Below are 23,406 nucleotides of genomic sequence, written 5' to 3'. Positions count from 1 at the left end.
TTGAATGAGGGGTTAACTACCAATTAAGATCTGCTTAGATTATACCCCCTGTGGTAATGGGTGCTGTTGTCCCCAGAGAGAAGTAAACGATACTCTGTGCTCTATTTCTGTATTGATTTTGTATTTTGGGTTAGAAAATAAACACGCAGGCTGGGGACGGTTAGGGAGCGGGCCTTTCGTTCTACTATTCCCCTCCCTCAACTCTTCATCATCACCCATCTGACCAGGCCACTGATCCCATTAACTTTAACTGACATCCAGGGCTGGTCGTAGCCAAGATTTATGCCATGTTAATGATATCTGAGTGAGAGTGACTAACAAAATCAGTGGAGGCCCCATGGAGGTCAGGGCTCCTGGGCACATGCCCTACATGCCCGGTTGGTATTTGGCCATGATTACTACAAGTTTAGATAGCTAGCTAGACTATTTTACCAATCAAAAAATTGTTAGCTGACATGGTTATGAGTGACTCTCAGTGACTGATGAACAAGAGAAAAACTGCTGATGCACAGCCAAATTTCGAAATGGCACCTTGTGTATCTACTATTCTAACTCTCAACAGAAAAAATACAGTGGGTATAGAGTCACCACCACCTTTCAAAACATTCATATTTTCCAGCTCTATTTACACACAGTAACCCACAATATCCAAGTGAAACTCTGAAAATTCATTAAAAGTAAAACAGTAAAATACCGTATTTGGATAAGTGAACACCCCCCCCCCCCCCCCTAGAATTTCAATTGCAAACTTGCTGAGGTATAACCAACCCCCTTCCAGATCACAAATCAAGCTAATTGGCTTCCATCTGTGATCAATTGTAGTGACTTTAACTGGATCAGAATAAAAGCAGTTATTCATAGAGGACTCCACTGCTTAGCAGTGCAATTCAAAGTAAAGAATCCACTATTGGCGGAAAGGTACTTTCAAAAGATCTACGAGATAAAGATTTCAAAGGCTTTGTCCCTCGGAGCACAGTTAAGACCATTATTAAGAATTGGAAGGCGTATGGCACCACCCAGACCCTGCAGAGATCAGGCCGTCCCTCCAAACTGGATGACCGGGCAAGGAGGAGACTGATCGGAGAGGCTACCAAGAAGCCAATGGTGACTTTGAAGGAGATTCAGGCCTTCATGGCAAAGACTGGTCAATGTGTGCATGTGATCACAAGTGCTCCACAAATCTGGCCTCTATGGGAGTGTGGCAAGAAAATAACTACTCCTCAAAAAAAGCCACATCAAGTCTCGTCTGAGCTTTGCCAAAAAGCACATTGTAGATTCCGAGGCCAAGTGGCAAAAGGTGCTGTGGTCAGATGAGACCAAAATGTAACTTTTTAGCCAGAACGCCAAATGATATGTCTGGTGAAAACCCAATACATCTTTCCACCCAAAGAACACCATGTCTACAGTAAAGCACGGTGGTGGCAGCATCCTGTTGTGGGGGTGTTTCTCTTTAGCAGGGACTGGAGCACAGCAGACAGTGCAAAATACCGACAGATTATTGAGGAGAACCTGCAGCCCTCTGCCAGGAAGTTGAAAATAGGAAGATGGTTCGCGTTTCAACATGACAATGACCCAAAGCACACCGCCAAATCAATGGTACAGTGGCTGAAGCACAAGAAGATGAATGTCCTTGAGTGGCCTAGTCAGAGCCCCGACTTAAATCCCATCAATAATCTGTGGAATGACTTGAAGAGTGTAGTCCATGAGTGGCCACCATGCAATTTGAGCTTGAACAATTCTGCAAGGAAGAATGGGCAAATATTGAACAGTCGAGGTGTGTAAAGTTAGTAGAGACATATTCAAAGAGACTGATGGTTGTAATTCAAGCAAAAGGTGGTTCCACCATGTTCACTTATCCAGACAGGGTATTTTACTGTTTTACTTGTAAATACATTTTCAGCATTTAAAAAAAAAAAATTGTTTCACTTGGATATTGTGGGTTACTGTGTGTAAATTTCAGGCTGTAAGGCAACAAAAGGTGAACATTTTGAAAGGTGGTGGTGACTTTCTATACCCACTGTATATAATGTTCTGGTTGGGGTCCACCTAGTGGCCAGGGGCCCTAAGCAAACATTTAAGATGCTTATGTTTAAGACCCTAAGCGACTGATTAAGATGCAGATGCTGGAATCTGACCTGAAGCCCCACTCCAGCTAGAGAGAGGTCAGCCTTTATAATATAATAGACATGCAATACACATAGCACTCAGACATACATTACATACCAACCTGGAAAGCATAGCTTATAGATTACTTAACCATGTACCTTGGGGTCAATAGGTGTCCCTACTTCACACCGACATGCATACTTTCTCATGTACAGAGAGATATGAAAATAACTCCAAAAACACCACTTCAAGTCTGGGCGAGGGAAGAGAAAGTCTAATAGATTTTCCTCCTTTCACCATTTCTGTCTATACCCCATGAAATATCTGACCCTGGACAGTCAGTAAATTACCTTGGATAACCTGCCAAGAGTTGGTAATCTCAGTCAGAAGGTTTGCCTCAAGTGCTCAAAGGGGAAGTGGAACAGTCAGATTTTCTGAACAGGCTTAGTACGCCCTCTGCAGTTACGTTACACATCCTACACTCACAGTCATCACTGACTTATCAGTATGTAGCCGGGTTACAAAGTATCACTTCACACATTAGGCCTACACCCTTACAGAATGAAACCTAACATATATCCAAAGCAAGAGACACACAACACATTTATCAGGCTCTACAAATGTATTTTTCGATTATTTACTTTAAAAAAAAAAATAATAATTATGAGTAACTTTAAAATGTTTAACAGTACCAACATCTGCATGGACAATGATCCTGAATCTAAAAAACATGAAATTGTTCTTACTTCACCACTGCGACATCACTGTCTTTAATTAACATGCCAACACAACACAACTCACTCACCCAACCATGATCTAATAAAGATAACATACTATTGAGCTGTGGTCTTTATTGATTTGATGATTTTAATTGTCAGTGAATGGTTAACATAAAGAACAATTCCTGATCAATTATTAATTGTGTGCATCATATTCCCTGTGTGTAATGTGCATTGTGCAAAGGTGGATAAGGGAGAGGACTGGCTGGTTGAGTCAAAGTCCATTTTTGGGTTAGTAGTGTCCATGTAACAGCCTCTACTTCATGCTGTGTTCATATAGTAGTACGGCCTGGATGCACCAACACCAGGTCAGGTGTGTGCAACTCATTTTGCCCCAGGAGCCGCATTTGGTCTTCAATGAGGCTCGGAGGGCTGCACTGAAAATGTGTTGTATTTCCTCAAAGTGGTTATTAAAAAAACCAAAAACAAACATTTTACTCAAACCAAACGCGGGCCGGATTAGATGTGTGTGTGTGTGTGTGCGTGTGCATGTTTAGACCACACAGCTTTTTTCTCCTCTCTGTATAGTAGCTGCTGCTGCTTGGTCTGCTTCTCAGAGGCAAGTGTGGACAGGAGCCATGGGCATGCTGTGGGCAGACTCTATGGGCATGTCTGCCCCCTCTCCATGTCTGTACACCTCAGTGCCAGTCTGTGTGGGCACCAGAGGCACCACTGGCAGAGCTGTTGGAGAGAGACAGGCATCAGACTGGCATTACACACACTGAGACTGAAATTGCATGGCTTTTACTACAGGTCCGTAACAGTACTCTTTCAGGACGTTAAGTTACCGTTGGTGAGCTAATCCCCTAAAAAAGACACTAAGGTAGTAATTATAGGAATATTAATGATGGGAGACAGACATCAACATCCCTCAGGTGAGGTCAGAGCTGTAGGGACTGAGCCTGAAGACCAGGGCTGGTGAGAGGGCCCAGGTTCCTGTAAAGCGAGGCTGGGTTAGAGGGCCTGAAACAAGGGGAGCAGTCTGGGCCATGTGCCCCCTGTGGGGCCAGGCTGGCTCTGTGAGGGTGATAAAACACTGGGGACGGTGAGATCACCGTGTGTTATTCCTCTGTTTGACAGCGTGGGGGCATTACTCAGGTAGTCTTTTCCCACAGCTACTGTGGAGCACCATGAGGCTGGCGAGACAGACTTTTACTTAGGAGCACCATGCTGCTTGGTGTTGTGAGGAGATCTCAGTGAAGCAAACCTGTTGACTCAGTCTGGACACAGGTAGGAAACCAGCGTCTGAGGTTTCACGCACCTGCTGCACAGCTAAATACAGGTGTGTGTGTGTGTATATAAAGGTGTCATGCAAGGTGACTATGATGTATTTGTTTGCTCTAGCTAGCTAATACATACTAGTACACAACATATATTTACTTGTCCATAGACGCATTTTGGGGTACTCACAGCTAGGAACAGGTAGGATGACTGATGTGAAGTTGCTAGGCAACCCGACATGGCCTCCTAGTAGGTCCTGAGACAAGGTGTGATGTTGGGGTTGGGGGAACGCCATTACATTTGAGTTAGGACCTGAGGAGGACCAGAGAAGAGAATAGCTGTATACTACTACACTGATCCAGTTACCATAAGAGCTCAAAGGTTACCCTCATTACGAATACTCTCAAGTCAGTAATGAGAGTTCACAATGAAACAGTATGATAACAACATAAGTGAAGACACAATGCACAGTGGACAGATTAGATTGTGGGAATTGAAAGTTGACCTATTTTAGGTTTTAATTGTTATTGACCTCTGTTGTTGATCTGTAAGGCAACCTAGTGAAAGTTAGTGGTATTCAGTTTTTACTGTAAGTATCTCCCCTCTGGAGTGTACCGTGCCCTGTGCGTTGTCTCAGGCCCCCAGTGGCCCCCTCCCCCAGCAGCATCTCCTGCAGCAGGCTGTCCACGCTGGGCTCCCCCAGGAGCCTGGCCAGCTGCAGGGTCTCCACCATCTGCCAGGCCACACTCTGCAGGGGGGGCAGCATCAGCAACAGCTCTCCAAAACGCCCCCGCTGTTCACAGGTGGCCTCGTCCAGCAGCACCTGGGCCTGGAAACGCAGCCGACGCACTGTCTGAGGGGCCTCCAGCCCTGGGCAGTCTGAGAGACAGGGGGAGAGAGGTAGGGTTAATACTACACACACAGAGAGAGAGAGAGAGTCATCAATCTATACACAATACTCCATAATGACAAAGCAAAAACAGGTTGAAGTCGGAAGTTTAAATACACTTAGGTTGGAGTCATTAAAACTTGTTTTTCAACCACTCCACAAATTTCTTGTCAACAATCTATAGTTTTGGCAAGTCGGTTAGGACATCTACTTTGTACATGACACAAGTAATTTGTGCAGTTGCAAACCGTAGTCTGGCTTTTTTATGGCAGTTTTGGAGCAGTGGCTTCTTCCTTGCTGAGCGGCCTATCAGGTTGTCGATATAGGACTCGTTTTACTGTGGATATAGATACTTTTGTACCTGTTTCCTCCAGGATCTTCACAAGGTCCTTTGCTGTTGTTCTGGGATTGATTTGCACTTTTCGCACCAAAGTACGTTCATCTCTAGGAGACAGAACGTGTCACCTTCCTGAGCGGTATGACAGCTGCGTGGTCCCATGGTGTTTATACTTGCGTGCTATTGTTTGTACAGATGAACGTGGTACCTTCAGGCATTTGAAAATTACTCTCAAGGATGGACCAGACTTGTGGAGGTCTATAATTTTCTTCTGAGGTCTTGACTGATTTCTTTTGATTTTCCCATGATGTCAAGCAAAGAGGCATAGTTTGAAGGTAGGCCTTGAAATATATCCACATGTACACCTAATTCACTGTTTAAAGACACAGCCAACTTAGTGTATGTAAACTTGACACACTGGAATTGTGATACAGTGAAATATAAGTGAAATAATCTGTCTGTAAACTATAGTTTGTTAACAAGAAATTTGTGGAGTGGTTGAAAAAGGAGTTTTAATGACTCCAACTTAAGTGTATGTAAACTTCCGACTTCAACTGCAGATAGATACTAATGGTAATGGCAATCAATAATCATTGAACAGCAGCGTAATGGTAGTAATAAATCGAATCAATACTAATTTTAGCAGCAGCGTAGGTTTCAGGGGGAGCAGTAGTTGTTAGCCATTTAACAGTCTTATGGCCATGGGATGGAAGCTGTTTAGGAGTCTTTTGGTTTGAGCCTTGATGCAAAGGTATCGTCTGACGGACACGAGCATTGAGAACAGTCCATGTCTCGGTGGCTGTAGTCTTTGGCAATTTTTCAGGCCTTTCTCAGAGACCGTGTGGCATGTACTGTCACACCCTTATCTGTTTCACCTTTCTTTGTGCTTGTCTCCACTCCCCGCCCAGGTGTCGTCCATCTCCCTCATTATCCCCAGTGTATTTATACCCGTGTTATCTGTTTGTCTGTTGCCAGTTTGTTTTGTTCGTCAAGCCAACCAGCGTTTTTCCCCCTACTCCTGTCTGTTTCTAGTTCCTGTTTTCTAGTTTGACCATTCTGCCTGCCCTGACCCTGACTGCCGTTTCTGTACCTTGTCACACCACCCTGAATTATTGACCTCTCTGCCTTCCCTGACCCCGAGACTGCCTGCCATTCTGTACCTTTTGGACTCTGATCTGGATTACTGATCTCTGCCTGCCCTTGACCTGTCGTTTTGCCTGCCCCCTGTTCTAGTTCTTGAGGGAGAGGTTGTAATCCTAGCACCACACTTCCAGGTCTCTGACCTCCTCCCTGTAGGCCGTCTCATGGCTGTTGGTGATCAGGCCTACCACCGTCGTGTCATCGGACAAACTTGACGATGGAGTTGGAGTCGTGCGTGGCCACGCAATCATGGGAGAACAGGGAGTATAAGCACACACCGCTGGTGGGCCCATGTGTTGAGGGTCTGCATGGCGGGTTGAGTAACAGTGGTCTGGGACTTTAACGCCCCAAGTGGCGAAGGAGACGTGTTGATAGAAGTTGAGCATCACCTGTCTTAGTGATGCGGAATTAAAATCACTGGCAACAAGAAAAGCAGCCTCCGGGTGCATTGTTTCTTGTTTGTTTATAGTCTTGTACAGTTTGTCAAGTGCCAGCTTGATGTTGTTGTTGTCCTGAGGTGGAATATTCCCGGAGTGTACAAAACATTAAGAACATGCTCTTTCCATGAACTCAATAGTAGGAAGGTGTTCTTAATGTTTTGTACACTTAGGGTATTCAGCAGTCACGATAACAGTTGTAGGTACACAAAGAGCCCAGGGCAGATTAATCGAAGTTGAAGTCAGAATTGAGGTTATTAACTACCGATCTGATGTCCAAAAGATTCCGTCGATCATAGGAAAATGATAAACGCCAAAAGAATCACAAAATAGAAAAGTTGGGTCAGAGCACGTAAGACAGCAGCCATACAGTAAGGCGCCATCTTTACATAGAGTACATGAGAGACACATACATGTACAGTATGCTTATACTGAGAGACAGAGTGAAGCCACTGTGAGATAAACAATTCCTATAACACAGCCCTGAGACAGAGAGAATGGGAGATTAAGAGAGACAAATTCTCAAGCTGCGGCCCTATGAGAATAGAGAGAGATGGGATTGCTGTGAGGACATTATACAATATACTTCTTTATTAATTGAAATGCATTATGTGTAATAAACTAAACTGAAATTATTAGAGAAAGGTTAGGTAAAGGTAGTAGGGCAGGGTCACACAGGACAGAGCTGAGCACACATGCGGTGTGTTTATTTCTGTAGGTAGTCAGTCATCTGTGTCAGACTTGGCCTGACGCTGCTGTGTACTGCTGTGCACTGCTGTGCCAGTTTGGCCAGTCAGTCTGTCAGACCGGTGGCCTGGCTCTGCTGCTGTAATCACCACCTCAGGCCAGCAGGCTGTAAAGTCCAGCAGCCAGTCACCTCTCCCTGCCAAAACCTCGCCCAGATATGAATAGTTTCTTCCCAGAACACGATGAAACCAGACCGCCAGGCCAAGACAAACCAAGAGGGGGCCAAGGACAGAGCACAGAGAGAGCCGAGACAGTCCCAGGAGAGAACAACTGTGAAATAAAAAGATTCCTGGCGAAAGTCTCTTCCTTTGTCTGAGGACAGAGGAGAGGTGAGAAGAGGTAAGGAGTGGGAGGAGGGGCAGGGGGTGGCTGGTGGTGACCAAAGGACTGACTGACCAGGACTGAAGAAGACTATGGTTTTAAGGCAGGCAAACTCGCTGTCGGTGATGTCCAGCTCTCTCAGAGGCTTGACCAGCTCCTCCAGGATCCGGGCAGCCACCCTGGACACCTCCACCTCAGGACCGCTCACTGGGATCACAAAGTAATTACCTGCAAACACAATCCACATATGATATAAGTTAAGTAAAACTGTAAGTATAACTTTATACATTAGGTAAGTCTGCTTCCTTTATCAATATACACATATGGTAAAAGCAGCATAGCTTGTCGACATTACTAGTATCAAACATTGGGTAAATTATTTTTTCATTATATAACAAAGATGAGAGCACATCCCAGACTCAGCTGAGATCTATATATTTTACCCAGAAGGATAATGTCATTGTAAGGCAGGGAGCGTCGAGCCACCCCTAGGATGAGGTGTTCAGCAGAGTGGGCTCGTAACAGGGATACCTGCACATAGACAAGACACAGCATAGAGACAACACACAGCAGCCATTACACAGACAGCCCTCCCTGCAACATGAGTATTCCAACAGCTAGTGATCCAAAACCCAACACAAAGACAGCTGGGCTGAATGTGACCGCCTGCTTAGACAGGTGCAGCTCACATGTTCATACAGACACATTAAGTAGGATAACATCCAAAGTTCCATACCCTGTCGTCAACGGGGAGGCTGCAGAACTCGGGGATGCGCTTGGCCCACTGCACCAGCAGGAGGAGCTGCTGCTTCATGGACTCACACACGTCCCCCACGAGCGCTATCTTCTTGGTGTTGATGTCACAGCTCATAGGGGAGGTCAGGGCTGGAAACTGAGAGTGGCACACAATAATGAGAGGTTCCATATTGGCCCTAGGTGTCAGTGTAATGTGAGAATGAAGAGAGGTTTGGAGGAGATAGATGGGGCAGGGTGCAGGGGTTAGATGATGGGTGCTTGGACAATCGTGAAGGGCAGAGCAAGCAGAGGCAGGTAGGGTATTGGGTGGGGGAAAGGTCACTTCAGAGAATGGTGGTAATAGAGAATATAAGGGTGTAAGATGAGAAATGGATTTTGGGTGTGTGTTGTTGGTGGGTCTGTCTCTGGAACGATGCTGTTGGATGGTGATCAGAGCCCCTTCAGCACACAACTCACATTGAAGGAGACATTGCATGAAAACTTGACCCAAATGGAAAACAGCCTGGCCAAATTTTGTGGTTCATTTGTCAATCATCCAATTAATTTCTGCCGCATTCCTTTCGCATACAAAGAGGATATCTGGTTGTTATTATGTATTTGAAGCCAATTGAACGCTGGCACACAATCCAAGCCCAGGCACTGCCATTACATAGGACTGCTGTGATCAGATGTGAGTCTCTCTGGGCAATTTGGCAATTTCTAAGAAGTAACTGAATCCAGTCTGCAGCTTGAATCTCCAGGGGACCTTAATGGCCGGCTGTCTAAAGTGCAGCCTGTATCCTCTCCATCTCTAGCCCTGCCACTGCTGTGTTTCTGAGAAACAGATAAGGGGCTCTACTCTGGGCTGTATGGGAAATGGAAGCCTCTGGAGCACTCTGTGGCTGTGAATAGGGAGAGGTTTTATAGTGACAGTCTCTTACCTGATGCATGCTGGCCTCTGCCTGTAGCAGTACACTGATTGACAGAGTGCCCAACCCCTGTCCCTCTCCTCTGCGACTGCTGATGCGGTCCCGCTCGTTCTGCACAGCTGGAAGTAAATGAATAGGAGGGAGGGAGAGTCCCTGGATTTCTTGTGTTCACTGTTTTACTTGTACAAAGTATACCCAATGGAAGGGTAATGTTGTAATTATAGCATACACCTACACTGAACAAAAATCTAAATGCAACACGTAAGGTGTTGTTCCTATGTTTCATGAGCTGAAATATAAGATCCCAGGAAGTTCGCACAAAAGCTTATTTCTCTCAAATGTTGTGCACAAATTTGTTTACATCCCTGTTAGTGAGCATTTCTCCTTTGCCAAGATAATCCATTCACCTGACAGGTGTGGGATATCAAGAAGCTGATTAAACAGCATAATCGATTCATTACACAGGTGCACCTTGTGCTGAGGACAATAAAAGGCCACTTTAAAATGTGTAGTTTTATCAAACAACACAATGTCATAGACGTCTCAAGTTTTGAGGAAGCGTGCAATTGACATGCTGACTACAGGAATGTCCACCAGAGCTGTTGGCAGAGAATTTTATGTTAATTTCTCTACCAACATTGTTTTAGAGAATTTGGTAGTACGTTCAACTGGCCTCACAACCGCAGACAACATGTATGGTGTCATGTGGGCGAGCGGTTTGCTGATGTCAACGTTGTGAGCAGAGTCCCCTATGATGGCGGTGGGGTTATGGTACGGGCAGGCATAAGGTAAGGTCATCGAACATAATTCCATTTTATCGATGGCAATTTGAATGCACAGAGATACCGTGACAAGATCCTGAGGCCCATTGTGAGGCAATGTTTTTTGTTGGTATCTGTGACCAACAGATCGTTGATCTGATATGTATACCCAGGCATGTGAAATCCATGAATTAGGGCCTAATGAATTTATTTCAATTGACTACTTCCTTATATGCACTATAACTCAGTAAAATCTTTGAAATTGTTGCATCTTGCGTTACTAATTTTTGTTATACATTTAATTTTGAAACTCATCTGTATTGAGACTATTTCAGTGCAAATTCAATTTCCAAATTCCCCATTGTATGAAAAGTAACATCTCTAATTTTGATTCTGATTTTGCCAACATGTTAAACATGACTATATAATTAGGCAAAGGAAGGCATGACAGAAGGCTGACAGTACAGGGCCTGATGATTGGGATTGTGTCTGACAGAGGAGACTGTCTCATACAGTGACCTCTGTGCCTGTATCATTACAATGGATGACCTCAGCCTGATTTCAGTCTGCTCCACAAAGTCAGACAACAAGCCCCAGTCTGAGAGCAATCAGTCACCACAGCTGACCTCTCAGCAGCCAATCAGGACCCTATTAATCAAACTGGAGCTGCAGAGACAGAGAGAGACCTCTGCCTTGGAGACATGGCCATGGGTGATGTCACAAATTAGTCCTCCACGGAGCATAAGTGAAGTGATAGATTGAAAGTGGCTATAGACATTCAGCAAGGAGAATAGGAGGAGTACAAATAATGATTGTTGTCAAAAATTGTTTGTTAGAATTTGTTGTCCGGATTAATGTACAATTGAAAAACATTAAACCAAAGGCTTATACAAAATTTTCAAAATGGCATGTTCTGATATTTTCTGGCATAGCTTTGCTGTTTCTTAAATGCTAATTGATTGGTCTGCAAAATTAATATGGCAAATGTTTGAATCTTTCTCCCTGACTATCACTAAGGGGGCTCAGCTCAGCTTCAGTTTCTCGCTTACGTAACATTCCTCTGGAATGAGGGCTCAGCAAAGAGAAGTATCTCTCTTGAAAAAGCCAGAGCAAATATTTGCCCATGCTCAGCCATGTTAATTATTCATGTGAGGAGCCATTCATGGATCCTCTAATCCCGTCTCTCTCTCTCCTGGTTATCTGCCGCAGCCAGTGGAAGATAAGGTCTACAGTGCACACTGCAAACAGCCACTCACTCAGTATTGCTCAAGAGAGCGGCATGTTGATCCTGTTGCATTTCCCTCACAGTAAGAGGCGAATACACTCTTAGAAAAAAGGGTTCCAAAAGGGTTCTTCGGCTGTCCCCATAGGAGAACCCTTTTGGGTTCCAAGAAGAGGGTTCTACCGGGGACCAAAAAGTTTTCTTCAAAGAGTTCTCCTATGGGATAGCCAAAGAACCCTTTTAGGTTCAAGATACCCCTGCACATCGACTCTGTACTGTTACCCCGTGTATTTATTCTACGTGTTATTAGCTTTCTAATATTCTGTTGTTTATGAAACATGACAAATAACATTTGATTTGATTTGGAATAGCACCTTGTAGACTATATCCCACTCACTACCCCTGCTTGAGCCTCCACTACCCACCCCCATCTGGCGTGCCTGCCAACCCCAATTCCCCCCTTGGCGTTGGACATGGTTATGTAATATAATATAATGTAAATATTGTGATTTGTCAACTTGCATGTATGCTTATGGCTTTAAAAACAAAATGCTGTGTGTGTGTGTGTGTGTATGTGCGTGTGCGTGCTGGTAGGCTTTAAAAATATGTATTTTGAATTAATAATGTGGCAATTTATTGTGTAATTACTTTGTAGTATGGTGCCATACAGTATGTAAAATCTATGTCATGATCAAACAAAAAACCACTCTCACCTTCCTTTCTCATGCCTGCTCGGAAACATTTCCGAAGCCTGCAGTAACGACATTGGTTCCTCTTGTCTTTGTCCACAACACATTGCCTGCTGAACCTGCCGACCACACACACACACACACACACACACTTCAATACAACAGTTGTAAGATTCTGTAACGCACAATCAGACATAAGTCTCACACTATGGGCTTCTGTAATTGTGATGGCGTCAGATCAGTGCTGTACAATTTCTGTGTTGTGGGCATACACATGCTCAGACAGGCTCCTAATGCTTAGTTCCAGACATATAGCCACCTTTCATAGAAACCTGCGAAATGACAACTCCTATAGTCTATACAGTGTGGTAAAATCGACTTCTCACATGTAAGAGAGTAAAACTCATCACACCATTGACTTGGAGTCTTCAACCACTGTATTAAGGTTATTTTCTCTTTGTCTGAACAAAACCCAGAGACTATGACACAGAAGTTGGCTTTCTATTCTTGGCCAATTCAACTCTCATACCTTTCACTTCACAATGGATGTGGTTGAGAACTGTACCACCAGAAAAAAGTAATCAGTTATTGAGATGGGGGTTGAACACTGTAAAAGAAAGTACTTTACCAGAATTTCAGCTAAAAAAAATGACCAGCTGCCCTAGTCGTTGGCAGTAAATTTGTCTCTGTGTTGTCATGTGGGTCGGAGGTGGACAATAGTGAGCATAATAATAATTCTAATGACCTGCAGTTCTAACAGAACCTTGGTGGTATCTCAAATGCAGTCTTATGAGAATCCGTAGGCGAGCGAGTAAACTCCCACTACCATCTGTTCTTCTTGCTAACGTACAATCAATGGGAAATAAAATTGATGACCTACGATTAAGATTATCCTAACAACGGGACATCAAAAACTGTAACATCTTATGATTCACCAAGGTGGCGCAGTGGTTAAGGGCGCTGTACTGCAGCGCCATCTGTGCCATCAGAGTCCCTGGGTTCGCGCCCAGGCTCTGTCGTAACCGGCCGCGACCGGGAGGTCCGTGGGGCGACGCACGATTGGCCTAGCGTCGTCCGGGTTAGGGAGGGCTTGGTCGGTAGGGATGTCCTTGTCTCATCGCGCACCAGTGACTCCTGTGGCGGGCCGGGCGCAGTGCGCGCTAACCAAGGTTGCCGGGTGCACGGTGTAGCCTCCGACACATTGGTGCAGCTGGCTTCTGGGTTGGATGCGCGCTGTGTTAAGAAGCAGTGCGGGTGGTTGGGTTGTGTATCGGAGGACGCATGACATTCAACCTTCGTCTCTCCCGAGCCCGTACGGGAGTTGTAGCGATGAGACAAGATAGTAGCTACTACAACAATTGGATACCACAAAATTGGGGAGAAAAAGGGGTAAAAAAAAATAAATAACAAACTATAGTTTTGGCAAGTCGGTTACGACATCTATTTTGTGCATGACACAAGTAATTTTTCCAACAATTGTTTACAGACAGATTATTTCACTGTATCACAATTCCAGTGGGTCAGATGTTTACATACACTAAGATGACTGTACCATTAAAAATCTTGGAAAATTCCAGAAAATGATGTCATGGCTTTAGAAGCTCCTGATAGGCTAATTGACATCATTTGAGTCAATTGGAGGTGTACCTGTGGATGTATTTCAAGGCTTACCTTCTAGCAGTAGACCTCCATAAATCTGGTTCATCCTTGGGAGCAATTTCCAAATGCTTGAAGGTACCACGTTCATCTGTCCAAACAATAGTACGCAAGTATAAACACCATGGGACCACGCAGCTGTCATACCGCTTAGGAAGGAGACGCGTTCTGTCTCCTAGAGATGAACGTACGTTTGGTGCGAAAAGTGAAAATCAATCCCAGAACAACAGCAAAGGACCTTGTGAAGATGCTGGAGGAAACAGGTACAAAAGTATCTATATCCAGAGTAAAACGTGAAAGGCCGCTCAGCAAGGAAGAAGCCACTGCTCCAAAACCGCCATAAAAAAGCCAGACTACAGTTTGCAACTGCACATGGGGACAAAGATTGTACTTTTTGGAGAAATGTCCTCTGGTCTGATGAAACAAAACTAGAACTGTTTGGCCATAATGACCATTGCTATGTTTGGAGGAAAAAGGGGAGGCTTGCAAGCCGAAGAACACCAACCATGAAGCACGGGGGTGGCAGCATCATGTTGTGGGGGTGCTTTGCTGCAGGAGGGACTGGTGCACTTCCCAAAATAGATGGCATCATGAGGGCGGGAAATTATGTGGATATATTGAAGCAACATCTCAAGACATCAGTCAGGAAGTTAAAGCTTGGTCATAAATGGGTCTTCCAAATGGACAATGACCCCAAGCATACTTCCAAAGTTGTGGCAAAATGGCTTAAAGACAACAAAGTCAAGGTATTGGAGTGGCCATCAGAAAGCCCTGACCTCAATCCCATAGACAATTTGTGGGCAGAACTGAAAAAGCGTGTGAGCAAGGAGGCCTACAAACCTGACTCATTTACACCAGCTCTGTCAGGAGGAACGGGCAGAATTCACCCAACTTATTGTGGAAAGCTTGTGGAAGGCTACCCGAAACGTTTGACCCAAGTTAAACTATTTAAAAGCAATGCTACCAAATACTAATTGAGTGTATGCAAACTTCTGACCCACTGGGAATGTCAGAAATAAAAGCTGAAATAAATAATTCTCTCTACTTTTATTCTGACATGTCACATTCTTAAAATAAAGTGGTGATCCTAACTAACCTAAAACAGGACATTTTTACTAGGATTAAATGTCAGGAATTGTGAAAAACTGAGTTTAAATGTATTTGGCTAAGGTGTATGTAAACTTCCGACTTCAACTGTACCATAGGAACCGAACAGTAACATATCATATTAAATGGAGTGCTGCGGATTTATTTACAGAATAATACGAAATGCTCTGAGAACAGGTTGGATCAGATAAAAAAATAAAAAAATAGGGCAATATATTGTGAATAGGGTGTCATTTGAGATGTAGTCCTCTTTTTCAGTGACATGTGTGGTGATGAGTCTCACCTGCAGGTGTAGGCGTGGTTCTTCCTGACGCTCCTCCTGAAGAAGCCCTTGCAGCCGTCACAGCTGGAAGCACCGTAGTGTTTACCTGTGGCTCTGTCTGCACATATGGAACACACGCTCCCATTGGTCTGTGGCAGCAGAGGGGCAGGCTCCGGCATCATCAACTCTGTCAGTCCATCACAAGAAAATGATTGAGATTCATACACTACAGCACACTGGAGGTCTGGTGTGTAGCTACTGTATGTGTTCAATTCACTCTTGAGACTTGGGGAGAGACATGCGAGGATATATATTACTGATGACCTCAGGCTAACATTAGAAAGCTTTGGAGATGCACAATGGAATAGGGTCTTGTAGGACACTGTTCTACTTTTACAGAGCGCCCCCCATTGCTGATGAATAAGTAAACATCTCCGAGCCTTGCTAATAAGCCCCAACAGTGTCTGCAGAGAGCGGATCACTCAGCTGAGAGATTGTCAACGCTGTGTGACAGCAGATAAGCACGATTACAGAGCGAATAATTAATCAACGCCATCATCAGCTAAGGTGATTAATGAATCCCTGTTCATTCCACCTCTGTGAAGGGTAATAACCTTGTGCTGCACATAAAAACACACAACTTTCAAAGGCAGAAATGTGTTGATTGTGAGCTTATAGGGCTGTAAGAACAATGGCAGAGTTGTGTTGTTCCCCAGGTCTGATGAGGTTTTGAGGGGGTAATAAAAGCAGGGTTATAGGTAGAGATATCACTGATGTATGTTACTGCCAGACTCACAGGCCCTCAGAGGACCACTGCTGCTTATTACTCAGAGGAAGAGGAAACTCCCCATTTAATTAAAGCAGATTCAGGTCAGTGGCAAAGACAAGTCCACTGGCTAATTTTACACTGGGAGCTCCATTTTAATTCAATCTCCCTCAGTGTTGCTCTAAATTGTGTCCTGTCAGTGTTTGATCGCTGCAGGATTGTCTCTCTTAAAACCACTGACTGTCAAATATACTTTGTTGGTGTAGTGTTTGTGCAGTCACAGGGACAATGCCCCCAGGCTGTAATGTATTTAAATTGCACACTTAGAGTTGGGAGACTGAGCAGCCAGGGATAACAATTTAACATGGAGACTGCTTTCTGTGGTCAAAGATCAGTTTGATTGAATTAAGAGATTAGAATACATCTGCCACACAGCTCTCTGCCTTGGAGAGCAGTCTGCTGGTAAAGCATCTCCTTAAAAGTGCCAAAGAAAGGACCTGATTCAGCAGAACAGACTCCTAATGATGATAATGATAAATTCAAATTAGATTATAAGGGAAAGCAGAAGAGGGAGGTCTTTAGATCACTCTCAGTATTGCCGGGAGTAATGACCGTTGTATTCACAGCATTTTGTGGAATGAGAGCTGATGTCATTGTATCCATGCCATGAGAAAATGGTCTTACAAATTCCTGTGTGCATGAGAGTTACAGTGGCAAGAAAAAGTATGTGAACCCTTTGGAATTACCTGGATTTCTGCATAAATTAGTTATTGTATTTTTCTTGTCTATATTGAATACATAATTTAACATGCACAGTGTAGGGTGGGAAAAGTATGTGAAACCCTAGGCTAATGACTTCTCCAAAAGCTCATTTAAGTCAGGAGTCAGCTAACCTGGAGTACAAACAAAGAGATGAGATTGGAGATGATAGTTAAAGCTGCCCTGCCCTATAAAAAACACTCACAAAAATTTGAGTTTGCTATTCACAAAAAGCATTGCCTGATGTGAACCATGCCTTGAACAAAAGAGATCTCAGAAGACCTAAGATTAAGAATTGTTGACTTGCATAAAGCTGGAAAGGGTTACAAAAGTATCTCTAAAAGCCTTGACGTTCATCAGTCCACGGTAAGACAAATTGTCTGTAAATGGAGCAAGTTCAGCACTGTTGCTACTCTCCCTAGGAGTGGCCGTCCTGCAAAGATGACTGCAAGAGCACAGTGCAGAATGCTCAATGAGGTTAAGAAGAATCCTAGTGTCAGCTAAAGACTTACAGAAATCTCTGGAGCATCATGGTTTGGGGCTGCTTTGCTGCCTCAGGGCCTGGACAGCTTGCTATCATCGACGGAAAAATGAATTCCCAAGTTTTCAGAATACAAGGCTATCTGTCTGCCAATTGAAGCTCAACAGAAGTTGGGTGATGCAACAGGACAACGACCCAAAACACAGAAGTAAATCAACAATAGAATGGCTTCAACAGAAGAAAATATGCCTTCTGGAGTGGCCCAGTCAGAGTCCTGACCTCAACCCGATTTAAAATGCTGTGGCATGACCTCGAGTGGTTCACACCAGACATCCTAAGAATATTGCTGAACTGAAAGTTTTGTAAAGATGAATGGGCCAAAATTTCTCCTGACCATTGTGCAGGTCTGATCCGCAACTACAGAAAACTTTTGGTTGAGTTCATTGCTGCCAAAGGAGGGTCAACCAGTTATTAAATCCAAGGGTTCACATACTTTTCCCACTCTGCACTGTGAATGTTTACACGGTGTGTTCAATAAAGACATGAAAACGTATAATTGTTTGTGTGTTATTAGTTTAAGAAGACTGTGTTTGTCTATTGTTGTGACTCAGATCAAATGTAATGACCAATTTATGCAGAAATCCAGGTAATTCCAAAGGGTTCACATACTTTTTCTTGCCACAGTACATTGTAAAGTGCTGAGAGTACTTTTTAAAACCATGTTCTTCCAAGGGCACTGTGTCTTTTATGCAAGCCTTCCCCCCCCATCTGAATGGAAAGAACAGGTTTTAAAAAGTTACCAAGATCTACTCATGAATTTGAACCTATAAAAATGAATGGATATTCAATATTTTATATTATTTGAATGTCCTTTGAATATCATACAAACCCCCTCAAATGTCAGACCAGTGTTTTGGTATTGTTGTGCACCAGTCTATGAGTGAAAGACAGACAGGTAAAGGTGTCATTATACCAGACGTACCTGTCTCTACAGGAAATACCCTGAGGTTGTCAAACTCCAGCATGGTGTAGGAGGGATCAAGGGTGGTGCTGTAGTCTGTGGAGTCCAGATCCAGCACATTCCCTGACAGCTTCATGGTTCTGGTCACTGCTTCAGGAGGCCACACTAGGCCAAAACAAAATACTGATTTATATGAGCAAAGGAACCAGAACAGGCTGCTGCACGACCTTCCTCTTCAGTTCACCACTCTGTTCCAAAATTACCCACTATTTCAGCGCAATCACTTAATTCCTCTGTGTCTTCCTGATTGTCTAGCTCAGGTAAATCAATGTGTTGTCATTCTGTGTGATGCTGCTATTCCTCCACTCGTCACAGGCCTCCAAAGTCCTGGTTCCTGTCGAATGCTGATGTTTTCCTTGGCCCAGTGAATCATGTGTACCTTTTAGATTCTTCCTTTTCTCATCCCAGTATTCCTGGCAGGCAATTCTTACTCAGGTTGTATAACAGAACAAGTTATCCAGTATGTATTTAGCTGGTAGCTAATGTTCCAGATCAGTGTGACAGATTCCAAACAGCCTTCTAAAGGAGGGAAAGAGAGAGACACTGAGATTTGGCCCACTGTTTGTTTGCGACTCTCTTATCAGAGTAGAGTATAATAAAGGTGAGGGTTCAGATGGAGGCAGGTAAACATGACTCACTGGGAAGAGAAAAAACAGCCAAAACAGTCAAGGAGCTACCTTATCTTAATCACTTCTACGGCTGAGGAAAAAAGGACAGCAAAAACTAAAGTATATGACCAGATCAAAGGTCATCGTTACAGTGTGTTATCAGTTACTGCAGGTCAGTTGAGAATTCAAGGTATTTCAATACCGCTGATCAATGTTTGATATTTGTAATTTCAGTAGACTTCTATGGACAAAAGATGCCAGATTCTCAAGTTTGAGTATTATTGTAACTGGATGAGAGAGAGTGCCATATTTCACCACTGGGGGCAGAGTTTGCTAGTTCAACCGGTCAGCACTCTCCTCTGTTTCACAACGGGGAGGGGCTTCTTTCTTCACCTTTGCCCATGTGGGGAGCATGCCATCAGCTGTTTGGAGGTATTGATCAGAGGTAGAGTGATAACGTGTTTGCAAATAAAACTATACCTCCCCTGGGCCCCTTTATACAGATAGTGAATGCACTGTAGATAGCCTCTCTGACTTGTCTACATAAACCACAGGTTCAAAGCAGTGGAGGGTCATCTATGTCAAGCTACAATATAGTGACATTAGTATCTTCACAAAGACACTTTGTGGTCTATCTACTGTTCTAGTAATGGAGTAACAATAATATAAAGCACCATATTAACAATCATATCATATTGTTTTTAGATTAGGAAAAAAAATGCCTATTGAGTTCATAATGTGAAACAAAGCAGTGGACAGTAAAGTCCAACATGTATTTTTCAGTTTTCATCCCAAAATGGACAGAGATCTCATATTAATGTCCTTCATTTTTAATAGAGTAAATTCCCAGACATCTATAAAAATGGCTGTCTGGGTTGAAGAACTAAAAAAAATAAAAATATGAGCCAAATCCTGTGTGTGCAAGAAATCAATAGTATGTATTATATTAGAACTGAACAATAATCAATAGTCTGTCTTATATTATAACTGAACAAATTGAGCATGCTAATGTTAACATTACCTCCACATCAGTAGAGGCTGCTGAGGGGAGAATGGCTCATAATAATAGCTGGAATGGAGTAAATCAAATGCTATCAACCACATGGAAACCACATTGTTGATGTGTTTGATAGCATTCCATTGACTCCATTCCAGACATTATTATGAGCCATCCTCCCCTCAGCAGCCTCCACTGCTCCACATGGCAGAGACGATATGATGATGACAGGTTTATACAGTTTACAGTGCATTCAATACACTAGCAAACTTCTCAGCTCCCCCACTGACATACCATAGCCATACTGGGGCCATTTTACCCTTCCTGGGCTAGGACACTTCCTGGCCATCTGCAGAGGAGTCAGATGTGCGGATCCGCAGAATATTCTGGACCTTCAGTATGTGAGACATTGTGTGTAGGCTAAAGTATAGGAGAGAGTGAGGAGTTTCGAAAGAATGAAAGACAGAAATGTGAACGTGGCCATAAGATTTTTACAAATTATAACAAATTATATGTCAGACCACATATGAGCTTTATCCAGGAGCGATATCCATCATGCTTTGGTGTAATGGGATTTCCTGGGTGAGCAGCTCTCCTTCCCTGAATGTCACGCTAGGCCGCAGGTCAGACCTCCCCTGGCAGTGGCTCTCTCTCTCTCATGCTGCAGCTTTGTTAAGGTGATTGATAGCTCATAAAAACCTGTCAGTCACGGCAGGATGAAGGCAGAATGGTCCTTGGTGCCCTGTAAAATTATATCAGATCCAGATTAAAAATTATACTTCAATTTAGATTATCTTGCTAAAGCATTGTAGTGTTCACAACTTGTATTACACAAAACAAATCACACCCCTTGACTTTTCCCACAATTTGTTGTGTTGCAGCCTGAATTTAAAATGGATCAAATGTAGGTTATTTTTCACAATAGCCGATCATGTCAAAGTGTAATTATGACTTTCAAAATGTTTACTAATGTATAAAACATTTCAATCTGAAATGTTTTGAGTCAATAAAATGAAACAAAAATAGAACTGTTTGGCCATAATGACCATCGTTATGTTTGGAGGAAAAAGGGGGAGGCTTGCAAGCCGAAGAACACCATCCCAACCGTGAAGCACGGGGGTGGCAGCATCATGTTGTGGGGGTGCTTTGCTGCAGGAGGGACTTGTGCACTTCACAAAATAGATGGCATCATGAGGAGAAAAATTATGTGGATATATTGAAGCAACATCTCAAGACATCAGTCAGGAAGTTAAAGCTTGGTCGCAAATGGGTCTTCCAAATGGACAATGACTCCAAGCATGCTTCCAAAGTTGTGGAAAAATGGCTTAAGGACAACAAAGTCAAGGTATTGGAGTGGCCATCACAAAGCCCTGACCTCAATCCTATAGAAAATGTGTGGGCAGAACTGAAAAAGCATGTGCGAGCAAGGAGGCCTACACATCTGACTCAGTTACACCAGCTCTATCAGGAGGAACGGGCCAGAATTCATCCAACTTATTGTGGGAAGTTTGTGGAAGGCTACCCGAAATGTTTGACCCAAGTTAAACAATTTAAAGGCAATGCTACCAAATACTAATTGAGTGTATGTAAACTTCTGACCCACTGGGAATGTGATGAAAGAAATAAAAGCTGAAATAAACAATTCCCTCTACTATTATTCTGACATTTCACATTCTTAAAATAAAGTGGTGATCCTAGCTGACCTAAGACAGGACATTTTTACTAGGATTAAATTTCAGGAATTGTGGAAAAACTGAGTTTAAATGTATTTGGCTAAGGTGTATGTAAACTTCTAACTTCAACTATACAGTATATATACAGTCGGAAGTTTACATACACTGTGGCCAAATACATTTAAACTCAAGTTTTTCACAATTTCTGACATTTAATCCAAGTAAAAATGTCCCGTCTTCGGTCAGTTAGGATCACCACTTTATTTTAAGAATGTGAAATGTCAGAATAATAGTAGAGGGTTTTAACAAATCAAAATATATTTTATATTCTTCAAAGTAGCCACCCTTTGCCTTGATGACAGTTTTGCACACTCTTGGCATTCTCTCAACCAGCTTCATGAGGTAGTCACCTGGAATGCATTTCAATTAAGAGGTGTGCCTTGTTAAAAGTTCATTTGTGGAATTTCTTTCCTTCTTAATGCATTTGAGCAAATCAGTCGTGTTGTGACAAGGTCGGGGTGGTATTCAGAATATAGCCCTATTTGGTAAAATACCAAATCCATATTACGGCAAGAAAAGGTCAAATAATCAAAGAGAAACGACAGTCCATCATTATTTTAAGACATGAAGGTCAGTCAATCCTGAAAATGTCAAGAACTTTTAATGTTTCTTCAATTGGAGTCACAAAAACCATCAAGCGCTATGATGAAACTGGCTCACATGAGGACCGCCACAGGAAAGGAAGACCCGGAGTTACCTCTGCTGCAGAGGATGAGTTCATTAGTTACCAGACTCAGAAATTTCAGCCCAAATAAACGCTTCAGAGTTCAAGTAACAGACCCATTTCAACATCAACTGTTCAGAGGAGACTGCATGAATCAGGCCTTCATGGTCGAATTGTTGCAAAGGAACCACTACTAAAGGACACCAATAATAAGAAGAGACTTGCTTGGGCCAAGAAACACAACCAATGGACATTAGACCGGTGGAAATCTGTCCTTTGGTCTGATGAGTCCACATTTTTTGGGGGGGGTTCCAACCGCCATGTCTTTGTAGATGAACAGATGATCTCCGCATGTGTGATTCCCACTGTGAAGCATGGAGGAGGAGGTGTGATGGTGCTTTGCTGGTGAACTGTCAGTGATTTATTCAGAATTCATGGCACACTTAACCAGCATGGCTACCACAGCATTCTGCAGCGATACACCATCCCATCTGGTTTGCACTTAGTGGGACTATCATTTGTTTTTCAACAGGGCAATGACCCAAAACACACCTCCAGGCTGTTTAAGGGATATTTGACCAAGGAGAGTGATGGAGTGCTGCATCAGATGACCTGGCCTCTACAATCACCTGACCTCAACCCAATTGAGATGGTTTGGGATGAGTTGGACCGCAGAGTGAAGTAAAAACAGCAAAAACGTGCTCACTATATGTGTGAACTCATTCAAGACTTTTTGAAAAGCATTCCAGGTGAAGCTGGTTGAGAGAATGCCAAGAGTGTGCAAAGCTGTCATCAAGGCAAAGGGTGGCTACTTTGAAGAATCCAAAATATAAAATATATGTTAACTTGTTTAAACACTTTGTTGGTTACTACATGATTCCATATGTGTTATTTCATAGAATGTAGAAAATTGTAAAAATAAAGAAAACCCTTAAATGAGTAGGTGTGTCCAACCTTTTGACTGGTACTGTATATATACACACACAAGTATGTGGACACCCCTTCAAATTTGTGGATTCTGCAATTTCAGCCTCACCCG

The 23,406-nt window shown here is 43.2% G+C and overlaps 1 protein-coding gene across 2 annotated transcripts; it reads right to left on the bottom strand.

Annotated features, from left to right (window-relative positions):
• Positions 1-2,709: 2,709 nt before the first annotated feature.
• LOC139411455 (hepatocyte nuclear factor 4-beta-like) lies at positions 2,710-18,894 on the bottom strand. 2 transcript variants are annotated; one of them, XM_071157855.1, is made up of 11 exons: positions 18,573-18,894; positions 18,327-18,470; positions 15,360-15,525; positions 12,338-12,432; positions 9,654-9,760; positions 8,714-8,869; positions 8,421-8,508; positions 8,053-8,205; positions 4,722-4,985; positions 4,296-4,418; positions 2,710-3,566 (listed from the first exon to the last, which is right to left on the bottom strand). In XM_071157855.1, coding segments are annotated over exons 1-11 (1,425 nt in total). In that variant the 5' UTR covers positions 18,574-18,894; the 3' UTR covers positions 2,710-3,438. The 2 variants fall into 2 exon arrangements, with proteins under 2 accessions (XP_071013956.1, XP_071013957.1); XM_071157856.1 differs by having other exon boundaries at positions 18,745-18,885.
• Between the last annotated feature and the right edge of the window lie 4,512 nt (positions 18,895-23,406).

The sequence above is a fragment of the Oncorhynchus clarkii genome, chromosome 6 (assembly GCF_045791955.1).
Source record: "Oncorhynchus clarkii lewisi isolate Uvic-CL-2024 chromosome 6, UVic_Ocla_1.0, whole genome shotgun sequence".
Classification (NCBI taxonomy): Eukaryota; Metazoa; Chordata; class Actinopteri; order Salmoniformes; family Salmonidae; genus Oncorhynchus; species Oncorhynchus clarkii.
Note: the sequence above shows the minus strand (reverse complement) of the source record. Positions and strands in the feature narration are given on the sequence as shown.